The sequence below is a fragment of the Anolis carolinensis genome, chromosome 3 (assembly GCF_035594765.1).
Source record: "Anolis carolinensis isolate JA03-04 chromosome 3, rAnoCar3.1.pri, whole genome shotgun sequence".
In the NCBI taxonomy this organism is placed as follows: Eukaryota; Metazoa; Chordata; class Lepidosauria; order Squamata; family Dactyloidae; genus Anolis; species Anolis carolinensis.
In genome coordinates, this window is record NC_085843.1 from 221,359,137 (window position 1) to 221,379,121 (window position 19,985).

General features: G+C 39.6%; 2 protein-coding genes across 3 annotated transcripts in view; one reads left to right on the top strand and one right to left on the bottom strand.

Annotated features, from left to right (window-relative positions):
• tspan15 (tetraspanin 15) overlaps positions 1-15,385 on the top strand; it is a 39,068-nt gene extending 23,683 nt beyond the window's left edge. The window contains exons 5-8 of the mRNA XM_003223687.4: positions 2,637-2,753; positions 8,398-8,445; positions 10,647-10,763; positions 13,107-15,385. Of these exons, the coding sequence (XP_003223735.1) occupies positions 2,637-2,753; positions 8,398-8,445; positions 10,647-10,763; positions 13,107-13,259 (435 nt within the window). The 3' untranslated portion in view covers positions 13,260-15,385. The remainder of the gene's footprint in view (positions 1-2,636; positions 2,754-8,397; positions 8,446-10,646; positions 10,764-13,106) is intronic.
• Positions 15,386-15,900: 515 nt separating this feature from the next.
• The window catches only part of LOC100567146 (broad substrate specificity ATP-binding cassette transporter ABCG2), a 53,242-nt gene continuing 49,157 nt past the window's right edge, over positions 15,901-19,985 (bottom strand). For both annotated transcript variants that reach the window (XM_016995293.2, XM_016995292.2), the window contains exon 17: positions 15,901-18,614. In XM_016995293.2, the coding sequence (XP_016850782.2) occupies positions 18,467-18,614 (148 nt within the window). In that variant the 3' untranslated portion in view covers positions 15,901-18,466. The remainder of the gene's footprint in view (positions 18,615-19,985) is intronic.

The window sequence follows — 19,985 nt, forward strand, 5'->3', positions numbered from 1 at the left end:
GGTGGCAATCCCCAATTCTCCGCCCGTCGCAAGCCCCCTTGCGGACCAGTGGGCCCCGCTGCTGCTTCTCTTGGCCCTGTGCCACGCCCGGCATTCGCCAGGGGCACCAGGGTCTCAGCTGGGAGCGTAGCTGGGATTCTCGGAGGTTTTTCCCCTTCGTCGTCACTCTCCTCCACCCGCGTCAGGCTTGTTTGGGTCTTGGGCCGGGCGCCGGGCTCCTTTCGCATTTCCCTTCCCTTCGGTGCTGGGAGGTCTGCAAAGCCCTGGCTGCTTCCCACGCTCACGTCCCACATTGAGCCAGCCCGAAGTTCCCTTCCTCTCTCTGGCTCCGCCAAAAACGCCAGGCGCTCCATCGCCCTCGACATCACTGCCAGGGTGGTCTCCATCGCCGACATCCTCTCCTCCAGAAACACCATCCTTTGTGGGCCTGGGGAAGGTGAACCTTCCTCTCCTCCGGTGCTGTCTCCCCGCACCACTCCACGCCTCTGGGTTACCCCATTTGGCTGGGCATAAGCGGTGGATGACGCCAGGGCCGCCAGCTGGTGGAACTCAGCGTCCGGCTCGGGAGTGGCCCTTTCCGACCTTCCTCCTCCTGCGCCCAAGAGCTCTTCATCCTCCACTTGCATGTTACACCTCACCGCTACAGCGGGATGGTGTCCGTATTCTTGGCTTAGTGTCAGCTCACCACAGCCGCTCCTGAATGAACACACGAGACTCTCTGTGTTATCACCAGAAACTTTTACTGTAGGAAACATGAACATCAAAAAAGCCAAGAATGGGAGGCTCCGGCCAACCATCCTTTATATACCCTCCCCCTCATTTGAAAAGTCTCTTCCCGCTCAGCAAAACCCCGCGCAAATTCCCCGCCAAGTCCAGCAGCCGTTTCTTCTCCGAGTCCTGAGCCGCAGGTGTCTTATCAATGTCAGTGACCCTGAAACTCAGAGCCACATCCAGGCTCTAGTAGCAGGGTTCTGACATGAGGGTGCTGAAAATTTAATGTAATTAAAACAATATCAGTAATGGTGGGCATTAGAGCAGATTGGGATAGTTTTGTTCGAAGGTTGGAAAACTAACTTTTGTTTTGTGAGTTTCAGAATCCCTGTAGCCATATGGATTGGGAAATCTTGGTAGTGCAAAAAGTTATGTTTCAAAATGCTGATTTTGCCAATCTTGTTAGGATCTGTCCTTGAGTTTGCAGAGTCCTTCATCTCGTATTCCAGCTGCTATGAATCTGAGAAGCTGCAAGCCACTTAATTTTTATTTGTTTGCATCAAAATATGCACATTTGGATCTCAAAATGCTCTTCAGATTGTCTTTTGCTTCCTGTTTTTGTAAGGAAGCCAGGACATACACTCTTAGGGAACAGAGACTGCTGACATGGCTCATCTGCTAGCTGCCTTTGGGGCATCTATTTTTGGAATTATATTCTGTTTTTCAAGAAAGATATTTCCAGGATTGATGACAATATAAAAATGAAAAAACAGTAGAATCTTAAATTAAGAGCAGAATTGTAGCTGCAGCATAATCTGAAGTGTTTGCATCTTTGTCTGTAATTCCACACAGTTAGCAAAATTACTTTGTCATCTAATCAAAATAAACTCTGTAGTTTTTGAGCCCAGTTTGTTGAATTCCAGAGTTAGCTCCCAGAGAAACACTTCAGATTTCTATATTCTTTGTTCTAGGATACACATCTAGGAACCTATCATGACTGAACTTAATATTTACACTTGTATCAACATCTCAAATATCTTTTTGCAAGTTTGAGAGTGAGGAGGAAACTTCAGATCCTCTCGCCTCTGTTTCCTGAAAATTTCCAATTTCTGTCCAATTTGCATAGAACTAGGGCAATGTCTACTTGTGATATATCTGTTATTTGCATACATGTAGAGAACAGTAGGCATTCATTCACATGTCATCTCTACATTGATATATATGCATATGTATAGTGCATGTTTAAACTTGCACATTTCTCTTAAGTTCAGCAGCAGTGTTTGGGTTCCACATTTTAGTGTCAGCATGTACCACTACCAAGTTATCTTTCACTCACTGAGCTTTTGTTCCTTGGCTTTATTATGTGTGCGTTGTAATGAATAATGATGGATTTTGTATTTTGGCTCTTTCAGATTTAAATATGTGATTTATGAATTTAAAAGTAGTATTCTGTATCTTAGCATGTATTTTAAAGATAAATTTCATCATGAGGCCATTATGGAAATTATTATGGATCTACAAAAAGCTTTTAATTAACTCTATATTCGAAAAAAGTTGCCTTGTATTTTGGCTCTTTCAGAGTTAAATATGTGATTTATGAATTTAAACGTAGTATTCTGTATCTTAGCATGTATTTTAAAGATACATTTCATCATGAGGCCACTATGGAACTTATTATGGATCTAGAAAAAGCTTTTAGTTAACTCTATATTTGAAAAAAGTTGCCTTGTATTTTGGCTCTTTCAGAGTTAAATATGTGATTTATGAATTTAAAAGTAGTATTCTGTATCTTAGCATGTATTTTAAAGATACATTTCATCATGAGGCCACATGAGGAACTTATTATGGATCTACACAAAACTTTTAATTAACTCTATATTTGAAAAAAGTTGCCTTGTGTAATACCTTTCTTCTTCTTCTTAAAGTTTAAATGTTGTGGTGGAGAGGATTTTAAAGACTGGTCAATAAATCAGTACCATGCCTGTTCTGCACCAGGACCAATGGCTTGTGGAGTTCCTTACTCTTGCTGTATCACAAATAAGGTAAAAGTAATTATTATTTGATATGAATCTAGCAGTTCACTGTTTGTTCCTCTCATGTCAATAAATACCAACTTCCCAACAAGAAAGTAGCTTAGCAAATGATATCAGTACCACCTGTAGTAATTTGTGTGTGAAACTAAGATTCATTGTGCACATTTTGGAACCACACATGCTTTAGCTAGTTGTAAAGTTACATCTTTTCACTGTTGGACTTCAGAATTTGTAGTCTAAAAATGAAGCTTCCCTAAGCTCTGGCCATGGAGACCAATTTTGATTTTTGGAGGGTTTTTGTTCTTTCTTTTTTTCCTCTTCCCTCCTCTTTTTGCACCAGGAACTGATTATTCCTTAGCAACTTTGGGAATGATGGGGTGTAGAGAAATCTAAATAAAAGGTCTTAGAAACATTTTGAAAATATTTTTCTTATGTCAAAATACAAAATACATAAGCAGCAATACATTTTTGGGCCAATCCTAAAATATGAATTTTACTTTGCAAGCTTTTGATGCTTCCCTGGCTTCTTCGTCAAACAAAGATGTTAAAACTCATACAGGAGAAAAATTGTACTGATCAAACAGATACATTCTGTGTGAGGTTGGATCTACACTGCCATATAATCTAGACTATCAAATCAAATAATCCAGATTATCTGTTTAGAACTGGATTGAGTCTACAGTGCTGTATAACCCAGTTCAGAGTAGATAATCTGGATTTTATAAGGTAGTGTAGATGGGACCTCAGATGTTAAGATGCATTGAGGGATTTCAATGGGGGCTGATGCCACATCCCTTTGGTCGCTATTGCTCATGTGACAATGAAAGATATGTGGTTATAACTCTATATTTTGAATAAAAGTGTAACATTTCTTTCCTTCTAATCACTTTATAAAACAATAATTTGATCTCTGGATCAAATTGTTTTTGATTACAAGTTTCGTATATCATTAATATCTCCCAGGTTCATTTGATTTAAATTTTTGGGTTTTGCTAATTATGTCACCAACACATTTACTCGTTTCTTTTTGGGGTTTTTTAAAGCAATTCTGTGGGTTTGCACAAACACTAACTCTAGGACTCTAATCTGGAGGCCCTTCAACACAGCCATGTAAGCCAGAATATCTAGCCAAGATATCCCACAAGATCTGCTTTGAACTGGGTTATCTGAGTCCACGCTGCCATATATCCCAGTTCCAAGCAGATAATGTAGGATTTTATTCAGCTGTATGGAAGGGGCCTTGGTCTTTCAGAGCCCTAGTCCAACACTCAGTCCACTACAGCACTACTTTACACTAATAAAAAGAAATCAAAGGAAGGGAAAGATATTTTCTTTTGTTTGATTGATCTCAAAATTCAAAAGACGCTTTCTTGAAATGTTGCAGTCAGGACTGGGAATTGCCAGAAAACAGTCCATTTTACAGAAATGCATTTTAATATGTATATTTTATAGAAATACATTTTAATATGGGTATTTGTGGTATTTTAACAATGTTTATGTGTTTGAATTATTCTGTAACCCGCCTCAAGCCACAAGGAGAGGTGGGTAAGAAATAAAATTATTATTATTATTATTTCATAACAGAAATGTGATATTTGACTTCCCAACAAATACCACAACTTCAGAACTTCCAGACCCATTTGCTACATCTAGGGGCCCTTCCACACAGCCATATAACCCAGAATATCAAGGTAGATAATCCACAATATCTGCATTGAACTGGATTATATCAGTCCACACTGATCCAGTTCAATGTTGATTTTATAAATAATAATAATAATAATAATCATCATCATCATCATCATCATCTTTATTTCCCACCACCATCTCCCAGGGGGACTCAGGGCGGCTCACAAAACACTCAAGGTGTGACACAAAATACAAGTGCAAAACAAAATATGGGCAATAAACAATCAACATCAGTATGGAAGGGGCCTAAATGAACTCCCTCTGTTTTTTTTCTCTAGCCAATAGAAAACCAGCAACATATATAGCTTTCCAAAGAAATATTTCTAGTATAGCACAACCCCTATCCCACAGATTTGATATTCATGATTTCACATACTTAAGCACCAAACCCCACCCGCCCATCCCTGTCCCCAGAAGTGTTTGTGGGCCTCTCTAGATCCTCCAGTATGATTTTGTGATATACTTCCGGCTTAAATATAGTCAAAACAAGGGGTTCACTGTTATCTGTGGTTTCAGGAACCATGGAGTCCATTGAAATATGTCTCCTGTGAATACAGGGTTTGTACTATAAATGAAGTCAGATCCATTGTAATGTAATAAAAGACCTAACATTTTAAATTAATTAAACAATTATATTGATGTTTGGTGAAAGAGAGAGTGAGAACATTAATATAATATTGTTAATTTCTCTGGTATTATTTGTGATAAAAATGTGCAGGTCACAACAGTTACTCACACATTAAAAATGTAAAAGTACCCAAAGTTCTTCTTATGTTTAAGTACAGTCTTTGAAATTTTGCAGTACTGTCTCTGTATGCTAATTTGTCTAGAAAGTGAAGTACCAACTGTCTTTAGAACTGAATCAGGGTGAATAAATCTTCTTTGTTTGACATATATTTCCCAAACCAGCTTGGCTTTTGCATTGGAAAAGTACAGATATGAGCAGCAATTAGTCATTTGCTCATGCAGTCATGGAAACATGCTGTTAATATATGAGGTCAATGCCATTATGTTTGGTCAATTTTCACGCAATGCATAAAATACAAATACAAGACTTCAGTGTAAATTTATAAGGTGGCATAATCCACTTCTTATTCCAGTTAAGCCATGGGCAGCATAGATCTTGGATTGTTCCAGGAAAGTTTGCCAAATTAAATGGATTTATTTTGTGACATTAATGCTGAGTGCTTATCTATAGTTCTGGGAGTCCTAAGCACAGTTTCCTTCCCTTAGGATATTTGTGGCCCAAGTCAAGCCTTCCCACCACAGTGAAATTAGAGTTGGAAGTCCGTTTACAAGTTTTACAGTTTTGTAAAAATACTTTGGGGAGACAAAGCGAAGTGCGGTGTGTGTGTGGTTCTTTTTTTTTTTTTAATTTATTGAGGGATTTTGTGGTTTACTTCGTTTTAGATTAATAACTTTAGCTTATTTTCTTTTGTCCATTCTTTGAATAAAGTCCAGTTGGTCTTGTTCCTACTCTTTGTCTGGGTTTTGGCAAGCTGGGAGGTCAATTTGTCCATATTCATGATATCTTGTTTAAACAGAAAACCACAGCTCTTGGAGGCTTTGAGGACTGGCATTTTCCTGTTTTGGCAGGTTTATCTCCCTAGAAGGAGTGAGTGTAGGGTGCACACATGAGTTCTAGAAAGGGACTGGAGACTAGAGGATATGCATTTTGAAATAAAAAGTTGGGCACTCTACCTATTTCTCCTTAAATTATGTATCTCCTTCTTTCCATCAAGCAGATGTTTAAAAGCATATGGAGAGGAGGAGGATTGGATAATGAGAGATCACTACCAGGCCCCTGGCTGAGAACTATATTGCATTTGGACCTTTCTAGTCCACACCAGCCCAATGATCAGTGTTTGACTACATAACCAACCCACACTGTTTCATGAATTCTAATTGGTAGTTGTAAATTAATGTGGATGTTTGTTTAGATTATATGTTATCATATGACTACATCTAGTTTAATGTATTGATGTTAGGTTTAATTTACTGATATTAAGCTTTAATTTGATGTTAGGTTTTAATGTTATTTTTATATGCGGGGTTTCTCTGGGATTTTTTGTCAATATTTGTTTGTTTTACGGAGGCATTGAATGTTTGCCATTGTATGTTGGAATCCACCCTGAGTCCCCTTGGGGAGATAGGGCAGAATACAAATAAAGTTTTTTAAAAATATTATTATTATTATTATTATTATTATTATTATTATTCAAAAGGCTAGTACTTTGTTGTTATTGCATGCGTTCATGTAGTTTCTGACTTGTAGTGACCTATCACAGGCCTTCTGCAGCGGAGACCGTGTGACGCCACCAAGGTCACCCAATGGTTTATCATGGCCATGTGACGAATTGAACTCTGATCTCCGAAAGTCCACCACACTGGTTTTCAAGGCTAGTACTGCTGGGCAACCTTCAGAGTGCATGCAACCCAGAGATCAGAAATCTACCTTTTTGACTATATTTCCCAGAATCCTCCAGTTGCATTAGCTGGGGGATTCTGAGAATTGCAGTAAAGAGTAACATTTCCAAACTCTGACCTTAACATTGCTCACATGGCAGGGACAATTTTGTTCCTTGATAAACGTATAGAACCTTTAGTTCAGTTGAGGTCCAGGGTGGTAGAGTTTTAACAGAAGAAACCTACTTATGGAAGACATTGCCCTAATTGAGTGGCAGGTCTGATGTCATAAGTCTTCTGAGTCATCTCTAGAGTAGTTTGGATTCTTAAGGCAAATATGTGTCAGTTTTTTCTTCAAAAACAGACAAACAAAAGTAGCAAGGGAGGCACAACATTCATAAGCCAGTCCACTTTTTGGGCATATTATGTACATTGTAATATTGATGTTGAGCTTGGTTCACACAGGGAGATAACTAGAGGGTCAACAGTTCTTTGCATGGCAGTCTTCTTTCTCATGAAGCCCTAGGCTTCAACTTCATGCGAAGGTTTCTTTAGACTTCTCTTCTCAAGAAAAGTGCTCTAATGTAACATCAACTGTTGAAGGAAGTCTACATGTAATACCATACCACGTCTTAGCAAGTAGGAAGCTACCTTGGACTGAAAGCATTGATCTGTCTAGCATGCTATTTTCTGCCATGATTGATAGCAGCTCCCTGACCCAACTTTCTGATCTGGAGATTCATCCTGGGATCTTCTACACAGAAAGCATATGGATTACTTCCAACATGGCATTTAGTGATAAGCACAGCTTTGGAGAACTGAAACCTTTCTAAAGGCTCACCCAGAAGTGGGGCACAGACACAATAGGCACTCTTCTTTGCCGAGAGCTGCTATTTTCAAGTTGGCACCACCCAAAGCCAGTTGCCATGTGTCAGGCTCTGCATTGGAGTTGCCTCTCCCAGTTCTCTCTCTGCATCCTTTCTGCAGACATAAGACCAGATGAGGTAAGCTCTCCTGGCAATGGAGACAACATTCGCTATACTTAAATTGCATCTCGGATTTAATACCCAAGAGAAGCCTTCAGCCAGCCTTAGCCTATAAACAAATGTTATTAGAAATGGCCTCTGATATAATTGATGTAAGCTATTTGATTGTAAATCAATTCATACTTTTGCCAAAGGTGACTGCACTTAAAAAAAAACAAGAATAAAACTACTGATGATCTAATTGCCAGATGGCCGTAATAAGACAGCATTAACTCTTGTCTGTATCTATGTCTGCACAACATAGCTTCTGGTGATGTTTTCCATTGGAGAGAATCTCTTCATCTTGCTTATTGACCCCTTACAGGCTTCTGGAGCATCCCAGAATACATGCTACAAGTAGTCAATGTATTTGTGTGTTGTGTTTATTATTTATTTAATATTTCAAGACATGTAAAAAGGAGGCAAATGAATACAGTATATTCTTGGATAGTTTTGTCATATTGGTTTGAAAAGAGACCTGGAAAAACTATCCATGTAGCATTGGATTTACAATGTGTTCATTTCTCCCTCAGACAGCTGTTATCAACACCATGTGTGGATATAACACTATTGACAAAGAGGTAGGAGCATGTACTAATGATTTTCTTGTTTGAAGTTTTATACTTTGCACTCTTGAAACTTGTATTTGATATGTTCTGGTATGTTTCTGTCATGGACATTTAGTTTGTTGCTGTAGAATTTTTTAAAGTAAAGGTAAAGGTTGACATTAAGTCTAGTCGTGTCTGACTCTGGGGATTGGTGCTCATCTCCATTTCTAAGCCAAAGAGTCGGTGTTGTCCATAGATGCCTCCAAGGTCATGTGGCCAGCATAACTGCATGGAGTGCCGTTACCTTCCCATCGAAGTGGTACCTATTGATCTACTTCTATTTGCATGTTTTCGAACTGCTAGGTTGGCAGAAGCTGGGGATAACAATGGGCGCTCACCCTGTCCCACGGATTCAAAATGCTGACCTTCCAGTCAGCAAGTTCAGCAGCTCAGCAGTTTAACCTGTTTCACCACCGCGGCCCCCTGTAGAGTTTTTAACATCTATGCAATATCTGTAGAGTACATAAATAATTTGAAAGTCCAGCTGGCCTCCTCCTGAGCAGATCCTAATAACACTCACCATATCTGCTGTTTAGGACAGGATGGTTTTCTGTAAGTATATCTGCTTCTGAGTAAACCTCTAAAGATTAGACTAATGAGAGACAGGTTCCTTGTGCTTTCTTTGCATCATAATTAAAGTTAGAATCTCTTTGGCATATTGCCTTTACTGAAACAAAACAGGAAACAAGAAGAACTGCAAATTGCATCAGTTGTTCCTGAGAAACAGAAATGTCCTTCCTTCTCTACCATTCATTGCACTTCGGGAGAGCATTTTGTCTCATTTGGGAATTCTAGTAGTATTCTCAAATAGGAATGAATTACATGTTTTTCTCTCACCCATTTGTGATTTTAAAATGAGATCAGATGCTACTAAATAAAGTAGGAAGGTATCTTGATCTAAGAATTCATTTTAATCATGCTGAAATAGATGTTCAATCAAGCAAGGCTCCATAGATTTCCCTGGGAGGTTGATATTAGAGATGTAAAAACCTTTATTCTATTTCATTGCATGTTTTGAAATTCCGTCTTTTATTCCTATTAGTCTTAGTTTTTTTTCTTCCTGTGGAGAAATACATTTTTCATATGTATTTTTTTCTAGTGCATTAAATGTTTTAATGGAAATATGTCCAAAAATATACCAATTTTCCCTAATGTACACCTGCATATATCTCCCCCTCGCCAATTAATTAAAGACGGTTAAAACTAGTTTTTAACTGGGTGTTTTTAAACTGTATTAAAAAAATATCCCTGAGTTTGCTTTTTTATTTTTCCAAAATGCAGTGCAGATTTCTGAGATCATATATGTGTTGTCTCACAATAATTCTAGGCAGGTTGTATCACAGTGAGTCCACCAAGTTGTATGTTGTCATGCAGTGAATTGAGGGAGGGGGATATTCCATCACTAAGAGTATAGGGATATTTTTTTTGTTGAAAATCTTCAGTTCGCTCACATTATTTTTTAATCCCAGCTAACTTTATATGAGGTTATATGGCACTCCATGCAGTCATGCCAGCCACATGACCTTGAAGGTGTCTGTAGACAACACTGGTTCTTCAGCTTAGAAATGGAGATGAGCACCCACCCCCAGAGTCGGACACGACTAGATTTAATGTCAGGGGAAAACCTTGACCTTTACCTATATCAAATTATCATCAATGGAGTGTTGCACACATGGAGACATCTTATAAGTGATAAATCATCATCAACAAAGCAAGACAAGTCAACCCTTTGAGTAGATTACAAAACAATAATGTATTGCTTACAATGTCAGATTGTGCAACCAGGAAATAATTTTATTCGTTCAAAATTCTGTTGGAACAAACGATGTTGTCGTTAGTATTCTAAAAGTAAAAACTAAGCCAGCTTGGGGTGCTTTGGAGACAGAGTTCCACCGTGTGGGTGCCTTTATAGAAAAAATGTCTGTCCCTTGATGTCAATTCTGAGAAGGCTCTTGGAGAAAGGCCTCCTCCAATGATCTGAGCATGGGGGAAGCTTTTACAAGAAAGTGTTTGGTAAGGGAATAATTTTGCCAAATAAAGCTGACCGAAATCCATCAGGTCATTCTTTTTGGAAAATTCTGTAGAACTCTGAGCGAGCCTTTGAAACAATGCCCATATTGCCCCAGGGGATTTGTCAGTCTGCTATGTAAAGACTGTGGTTGTTATTTTTACAGCGCTTGAGTGTTCAGCCCTTCATACACGTGAGAGGATGCACCAATGCAGTACTCATTTGGTTTTTGGACAACTATGCCATCATGGCAGGCATTCTCCTTGGTATTCTGTTGCCACAGGTAGGACTGATTGCCTCCTTGGTGAAAGGAGATATTTATTCTTTTCTTCTTTCCCTCCTTCCTTTGGTTTTGGAGCTCTGAAGGGATGGTGCAAGGTGAGACCCTTCCTCTCTGTCTGTGCATGTTAAAGGAGGCCAATTTCTGTATTTTGTGACATTGCCCAACTCCTTTATCTCTGAAGTTTTGTTGAAACATCTTAGCACATGGCTGAGATGTTTTGTATAACACTCCCCAAATAGCATTGCCCCCAACTTTGTATTCTGGAACAGCAGGAATTAATATAATTTATACATTTGCTTCAATAGCCAGATGGAGCAAAATAGCCAGCTGTGATGTAAGCATCATGTGGCTTTACTGAAGTTGTGTGGAACTATAAGTCTCAGGAACCATAAACAACACAATTAATTACAGTTGACAGTTTCTGTCCAACATTGTTAGGAAGGCCTCTTAGGATGGACTAACACTGCCATATAATCCAGTTTATCAAAGCAGATAACCCACATGTTCTTCTTTGAACTGGGTCATGTGAGTCTACACAGCCATATAATCCAGTTCAAAGCAGATAAACTGATTTTAACTGGCAGTGTAGAAAAGGTCTCAGACTGACGCTGCTGCCTTTTCGGACGAGTTATCTATGCTCTGGTGCAGTGTCACAGGCAAGAACCTTTGCCGTTGCATACACTTCTGTGCATTTTCTTATGTATGGTGATTATGGGTCTTAAAGGTCTTATAGGAATCTGTGATGCAGCACCGCCACATCTGAGGCCTTTTCTGCACTGCCATATAATCCAGATTATCAAATCAGATAATCCCCATTATCTGCTTTGAACTATATGAGTCTTCACTTCCATATAATCCAGTTCAAAACAGATAATTTGGATTTTATATGGCAGTGTAGAGGGGGCCTGAGCTGCAAATTAGCAGTCTTTTGCAGACATACGCTAAGTGGTAGACAGCCCCAGATTCTTGTTAGAGATGTCATCAACATTTATTTCTTCCAGGCTTTGGTTTGGAAAAGCTTTCTCAGTATAAAGGATTTGAGAAAACTGTAACTCCTAAATGAGTTGCACAGCAGGAAAGATTCAGATCTCCGTTCTTTCATTGCATTTAGAGCATTGATGCTGTTATGTATATACAGTAGTCTCACTTATCCAACATAAACGGCTGGCAGAGCGTTGGATAAGCAAATATGTTGGATAATAAGGAGGGATTAAGGAAAAGCCTATTAAACATCAAATTAGGTTATGCTTTTACAAATTAAGCACCAAAACATCATGTTATACCACAAATTTGACAGAAAAAGTAGTTCAATACACAGTAATGCTATGTAGAAATTACTGTATTTACGAACTTGGCACCAAAATATCACAATTTATTGAAAACATTGAATACAAAAAAGCGTTGGATAAACCAGAACGTTGGATAAGCGAGTGTTGGATAAGTGAGACTCTACTGTATGTCTAACTTTAAGGGAGAGGAAGGAAATCCCTTAGAGACATATAGAAGCTGATTGTGTTTGGGAGATCAGTATGGATAAGTAGGAGGGAGATTTCCAGAAGGCAGCTTTGCATGTAAAATGCCAAACTATTTTTGGCTCTTTGGGAAACCACTTGGCTTTTATCCAAATCTTTCCCATATGAGGTGGTGCTGTCTTTTTATCACAGTATTCCCTTTGTTTCCCTACATATGCAATTTCTGAAAATAGCATTGAGTTGGGATCTACGTATTGCCATAACATTTTTCCTGGAACTTGGAACATTACTTTTTAATAAATAATTTTCTTCTTTCTCATTGTAGTTTGAAAGCAATCCATTACCATTGCTGATTATTCAGAAAATAACTCGTTTTTCAAATTGTTTGTTCTTTTTGTTGTTTGTTACCTAAAAATAATAATCCCTGAGTTGCGAATAACATGGTATTAAATGTGAAGAAGTCCTGCCAAAATATCTCTCAAAATACCATTGAGAAGTAACTTCAAAACATAACTTGTTACAGCATTTTAGGCTTCCAACATATGAAGCCTTTGAAACTCCACTAGCTTCTTCATCTGGCAAAAAAGTTTTAAAAAATCATACAGAAGAAAACTGAAGGATGGAAGCAAAATTCCTTTTTCAGGAATAAACTTCCCTTCTGTACTCATCTCCCTTGGTTTCTTTGCACTACTTGAAAAAAATTATTGTACCAGTGCAATAAATCTTATGCTAGTCTAAGGCACTAATAAAGTTTTAGCCATCAACTCAGTTCCATCCCTTATATCCAAGTGAATGCCAGCTACTTAAAAAACTCACATTCCATTGACCAAATCATATTCCCTAATCACTGTTGGCACTTTCTTTTTTACAGTTCCTTGGAGTGGTGTTAACTTTTCTCTACATCAGCCGTGTAGAGGATATAATTACGGAGCATAAGCAGAATGAGACACTGCTTGACGGAGGGAGACAGAAGATGGACGTTGAATTTGCTGGAGCTGGGTGCTGTATGTGTTTTCCTGCCTAATGCCAAGTTGTCCTCTGAAGAAAACTGTGGGACTACCATCCCTTTGCATTGCGCCTTCTGTGCTGTCAGCAGTTAAACCTATTATGATGTTGTGTACTTAGGAGATGAATCTCTCAATTCTTTTCAGCCGTGTGCATATTCAGAGTACTCAAGCCCTGAGTATTATCTGTTATAGCAGTGGTTCTCAACCTGTGGGTCCCTAGATATTTTGGGTTTCAACTCCCAGAAATCCTAACAGCTGGTAAACTAGCTGGGATTTCTGGGAGTTGTAGGCCAAAACACCTGGCCTACAGGTTGAGAACTCACTGTCGTAGTATCACTGGGTCTTACCTTGAAGTGTGTTGTCTGTTGTGACATCTAAATGTGGTGTTGCTTGTGGCATTTTCCTACTTTGCAGTAAACAGTGTAGCTAATCCAACAGAAAAAATGTTATTGAAGCTAATAAAATAATTATAGTAGGCAAACTGCGTACAAAGGCCACCAAGCTTATCTGCTTAAATGATGGGGCCACTAACAAGAAAAAAAAAATCAACATTATTTCAAATTATATTTCCAGTCATTTTCAGTACATGACAACCTAGCAACAGAACCAGCCCTAGGTAATTTTTAGTAGTAGGCGAACAGAATTTTGGCACCCCCCCTCACAAAACAATGGCAGAAAAATAAACCCCACTTGCCTTGCAGACTTCAGCGGCGGCAGGTGAGGCCGCGGTGCACACCGGCATGGGCCCGCCTTCTGGGTGGCGGGCGTGCTCTCCAGTTGGTTGAAGGCCCACCAGCCACCTGTTTGCATGGGCGAGTGTGTAAGCCCTGTACACACACACAGGACCATCGCCCAAAATGGGCGATGAGACTGTGCGCGTGCGCAGGGCGTTTGGAAGCTCTGCGCATGCGCACAGGACTATCGGCCATTTTGGGCGATGGTCAAGTGCATGTGCGCAGGGCTTTGCCCATCCTCGGCGCCCAGCATCTTGGCTTCGGCTTCTGCGGAGGCAGCCATGGCGGGAGAGGGGTAGCCGCTGGATTTACTATAGAAATATGAAACCACGTATATTGTACTATAGAATTGCACTGGAGGACCTAGAAAATGCCTATAGATAACACCTTTCTAGGTCTTCCAACACAACTTTATGGTCAACTTCTGGTGTCATAGAATTGTGCAGGACCTAGAAAATTGTTAGAGAAAATGTATTTATTCTAGACGTGGATACGTGAAATCGCGGGTACTGGTCCTGCGGATATGGGGTTGCACTTACTTATTATATAAACCTGACTCATGGCATTGCAATTACTCTACTTACATTTATATTTGTTGTATGATGACTAAAGGTGACTAAAAATGTCTGAAATCCTACCTTTGGTTACCTTGCAGCTCTTGACAAGTAGGCCAATTTCAAGGCATTTGAGAGCAAAATGATAAGGGACATATTCAGCCCATATCTGCTCATGGAGCATTCAGTTTTATGAGTTTCATGCAGGTTTTACTTATTTATTTGTAATATTTTTGAGCCTTTGGCCTCACCACTAAGCCAATTTCATGAGAGTGGCAGGTCATGACTAGAATCATTCTTACATAGAAGCTTATGTTGATTAATAATTACCATTGTAATTTTCAAGATTGTTTTTTCATACAGATTGGTAACCAATGAAGTATTTTCTTATATTTTATGGAAGTGATTTTCATTACCTGTGCAATCACGTTTCTACGCCACTTTTGATGGCATGTTGAAAACACTCCAGAGGCCTTCGCGAGTCTTTCGTGCCTTTCGAATAAGAACCACTGATCCAAGTCATGTCATGACTCCTTACTTCAGTGACAATGGTTTTAAAAGTTCAGTTTACTAATGTACATAATTTTTTTTTTGATAGGACATATTTGGTATCTCTAATTAATTTGAGTCTTGGAGCTGTACAGTATTTTTCTTCTGTCTCTTCTCTGTTGATTGATGTTCTGGGGTGTACAGATAAGCCTTTAAAATGTAATTGTTTATTTAGAAAATAAATGTAATGATTTTGTTTTTAAAAAAAACCTTTTTATATTTAGTCACATTACTACTGCAACTATCTACAAAAAAGGACGCGACTTTAAAGTAAAAGGTTCAAAAATTAAATCTACTGGTAGCTGCTGCTGGGCTTTTCCAGTCCTGCGAATGTCTGCATAATCGATCGACTGAACCTGAAGCTACTGCCACCTGAGGAACTCTCCGCTGTGGTGCCGTCCTAATAACTTTAATATTTTAAAGTTATAAAATATAATTTTATATTTATATGGGGTGGGGATTGGGGTCTGCGTTCGACATCATCCTAACCACGTTTGCTGACTTTTCTTAATCACTGCAGGGAAGGGAAAAAATCTAATTCAAGTGAGAGATTTCAATTTTTAATAGAAATGATCTGCTATCAAATGCAGACATAGCACAATGAGAAGCTTTTTCCCGAGAAAGGAAAGGAAATCTTCAAGGACCTATCCTTCATGAATTACAAAAAGAAGGCTTGTATTTTATTTTCTGTACATAACACCCCAGATTGGTAGTTCTCTCTTATTTCTCGTAACTGGCATCATAGTGTTGTCATTTATAACTTACTTTCCATCTCAAAGAGACAAGAAGAATCATTGTGCAATTATCTGACAAAGCCAAAAGACTGTTATCTTGTTTATTTCTTGTAAAGATTCATTAGCCACTTTATAAAATCCTCCCAAGGCACAGTATAACAAAATGTAAAACCGAAGACAAACAATACGATCAAAATGAAGGGTTAAAACCAAATAGCACCATAATTGCAACAGCTCTAGTAGAACCCAAACTCAATTATAGGCCAATGGAACCAGGTGACCCTTTAATACCTACTTGTAGATCTGTATGAATGTGACTTGGCATATATTAACCAGAACAGAGTTTCACAAGTAAAGGGCTGCCACTGAGAAGGCCTTGTGTCACCAGCCTCATTGTTTTGACTTCTGGACAGATGAATCAGGCCTCTAATGCTGATCTCAAAATGTAGGCACGTTGGGTAAGCAGGATGGCAATCCTTTATGGAACTTGGTCCCAAACTGCCCAGAGATTTGAATATCAATCAATGCCAGCATTTTACATTGTGCCTGGAAATAGATTAGCAACCAGGACAACTGGAATTGTGTAGCTGTTACATGGCTAGAATTTCTATCACCAGTATTTGTATAATTGCATTTTGCTCTAGTGAACATTTCCGAACTACCTTTAAAGGCAATCCTTAAAGCACCTTGCAGCAATCTAGCCAGAATATCACAAAAACATGGATAAGGAAATCAAGAGCCATCTAGATATAGCACCACGGCTGGTATATTGGAATAAACTACTAAAACCACTCCTAGGCAATTGTCATTTCAGTCCCACAGTAAACATGATGTCCAGGAGTACTCCCTATGTCCTTGGTCCTTCGGAGTCATGCAGAGGATTGCCTACAAGTCTCCACTCCAAATGGATGCTTTCCTTGGCCAGAGTGCTTCCTTCTTGTTAGTTTGTTTACCTCCATCTGTCCTAATCTGTAGTTAACACCTACCTAGTTTTGATACATGTCCAGTTTGATTTAAATATGTACACATTAAATTTTGAATGTCTGATTAGTGTACACTTAGTAAATGCAAACTGAATGTGCGAATAGACCTTAGAAACATTTTGTATGACACAATGTTCCATCTGCAATCTTGTGATACAGAGGGACTGTCTGTTGTTGGCCCATTCACACAAATGGATGCAGTCACTAAGCAAAAAATGTGCAAAAAGTCCTGAGCTGCCATAAGTATTGTAAGTGCTTAATAAAAGCTAACGTCCTAGAAGACGAACAAAGTGATAGAACAAGGTATCAAAACTATTGTTGCAGACATGTGCCTGCGTATATATGTGCCTTCACATTGCCTGTTGACTTATGGTGACACCTTGAATATCATATGGTTTTCCTGAGCAAGGAATACAGTACTCAACAAGTGGTTTTGCCCACTCTTTCCTCTGAAATATGGCTTACAGGTATTGGTTGGTGGTCACCCATCCAAGTATTAATCAGAGCTAAACCTGCTTAGCTTCCAAAATCAGACAGCATCAGGTCCCTTTAGGGCAGTGGTTCTCAACCTTCCTAATGCCGCGACCCCTTAATACAGTTCCTGTTGTTGTGGTGACCCTCCCAACCATACAATTTTTTTGTTGCTACTTCATAACTGGATTTTTGCTACTGTTATAAATCTTAATGTAAATATCTGATATGCAAGATGTATTTTCATTTACTGGATCAAATTTGGCACAAATACCTAATATGCCCAAATTTGAATACTAGTGGTATTTGGGGAAAATAGACCTTGACATTTGGGTGTTGCAGTTGCTGGGATTTATAGTTTACCTACAATCAAAGATCATTCTAAACTCCACCAACAATGGAATTGAACCAAACTTGGCTCACAAAACTCCCATGACCAACAGAAAATACTGGAAGGGTTTGGTGGGCATCGACCTTGCGTTTTGGAACTGTAGTTCACCTACATCCAGAGAGCACTGTGGACTCAAACAATGATGGATTTGAACCTAACTAGGACTATCAGAAATGTGTGTATTCTGATGGTCTTTGGCGACCCCTCTGACACCCCATTCACAACCCCCCCAGGAGTCCCGATCCCCAGGTTGAGAAACACTGCTTTAGGGTATTTAACCTGCTGCAAAAGTAAAATGACTGCAGAAGCAGTCTGATTTGATTTTTCCCCTTGAATTGTTATTTTTATGAATGTGTAGTATTAGCTAATGTCAACAGAATGTTGATTCCTGTGTTTAAGCATTTTGGCTGAAAACTCCATTTCAACTCAGGTGAGTGTATCATTGGGAACAGGTGTGTATGACAGCATTGCCTGAAGTTTGAAAATGAGGGGAAAAAACCCAATATCTTTTAATCTCAATGTCAATGAGAGTGAACTGTGTGTATTTTAACTTTTCCACCTATATTCTCCTAAAAATTTAATATTAACATAGTAGATGAAGAGATGGCCAGAATTCACTTGCTAGTTGCAACTAGAGCCTCACTGAACAGACTGTTGCTAAGTGCATACTTATGTAAGTTTCATGGGTCTCCTCTATTTTGGTACTAACAACTGGATTTAGGCTAATATATCCTAATTTTATTAAGATGGTAGATAAGAAGATTGCAGCAGGGCATTGTATGCCTGCCAGGTTTCTTGCAGTGGTGGTCTACTTCCAACGGTTTATTCTTAAAAGTTGGATGTAAGAAAAGAAGAGGAATACAGTTGCCAAACAGAAGAGGGCAAGGTGGTTCTCCCAGAAACCCCAAGTGCTGTAGTCAATGTTTTGCTCAATCAGGTATTGCTCCCCAGGGACCCTGAAAGGGAGAGAAAAAAAGAGTTGAGGACATGTGTGCACTTCTCAAGGAAGACTTGGCAGTTGCAACGATTTCACTCATTGAGATGTGGAGTTTCTTCTCATTTCTGTAACTGTCAAAAAGGTTGATTCCACACAATAAAACAATCCCAGGGGAGACCATCTATTTATTGACAACGGCAGAAGAAAATATGGGCCCTATCTGTGTGGGGAACAAAAGTGAGGAATTCCTCAATGTTTGCTGTGACATTACTACGTATGCAGTCATGATTGCCACATGACCATGGAGGTGTCTATGGACAACGCTGGCTATTCGGCTTAGAAATGGAGATGAGCACTAACCCCCAGAGTCGGACACGACTAGACTTAATGTCAGGGGAAACGTTTACCTTTACCCTTCTACAAATGAGCATCCATTGCACAATGGTGGAGGGACTAATGAACAACAGCACATACTCTAGCAAAGAACTGTTGGAGCATAACAGGAAGGAAGGAAGGAAGGAAGGAAGGAAGGAAGGAAGGAAGGAAGGAAGGAAGGAAGGAAAGGAGGGAGGGAGGGAGGGAGGGAGGGAGGGAGGGAGGGAGGGAGGGAGGGAGGGAGGGAGGGAGGGAGGGAGGGAGGGAAGGTTAGATGGATGGTTAGATGGACATCATCTAACGCCTCCCTGCCATTTGGGTCAGGTTTACGTTGCATACCTGATGGTATTTTAAAATCTTCTGTTAACTTTTACCAATATTTTAGGGCTAGGGAAACTGGCAGAGTGGCTGCTCCTATGTGCAAGTGCAGCTGAAGAGCCAAGAGGCTAAATGTTTCAAGGTAAAAGGTAAAGGTTTCCCCCTGACATTAAGTCTAGTTGTGTCTGACTGCGGGGGTTGGTGCTCATTTCCATTTCTAAGCCGAAGAGCCAGCGTTGTCTCTAGACACCTCCAATGTCATGTGGCTGACATGACTGCATGGAGCGCTGTTACATTCCTGCCAGGGCGGTATCTATTGATCTACTCACATTTGCATGTTTTCGAACTGCTACATTGGCAGAAGCTGGGGCTAACAGCAAGAGCTCACACCATTCCCTGGATTTGAACCGCCGACCTTTCAGTCCACAAGTTCAGCAACTCAGTGGTTTAACCCGCTGTGCTACCATGGGCTCCTAAATGTTTCAAACGAGGGTCCAAATCATGGTAAAGTGTTTAATAGTTGCCAAGTGCAAAAGCAGGAGGGGAATTGAAAGGGCTGTGGTTATTTCAAATGGAAGCACGTGCTTCTGAAGGAAAAGCTGACTCCTCTGCCTCATTGCTCAAGTGCTGTGGGGCTTTTATCTAACAGAGCAAGCTGCAAGGCTTCAGAAAATTCTGAAAGGAAATTCCAGACAAA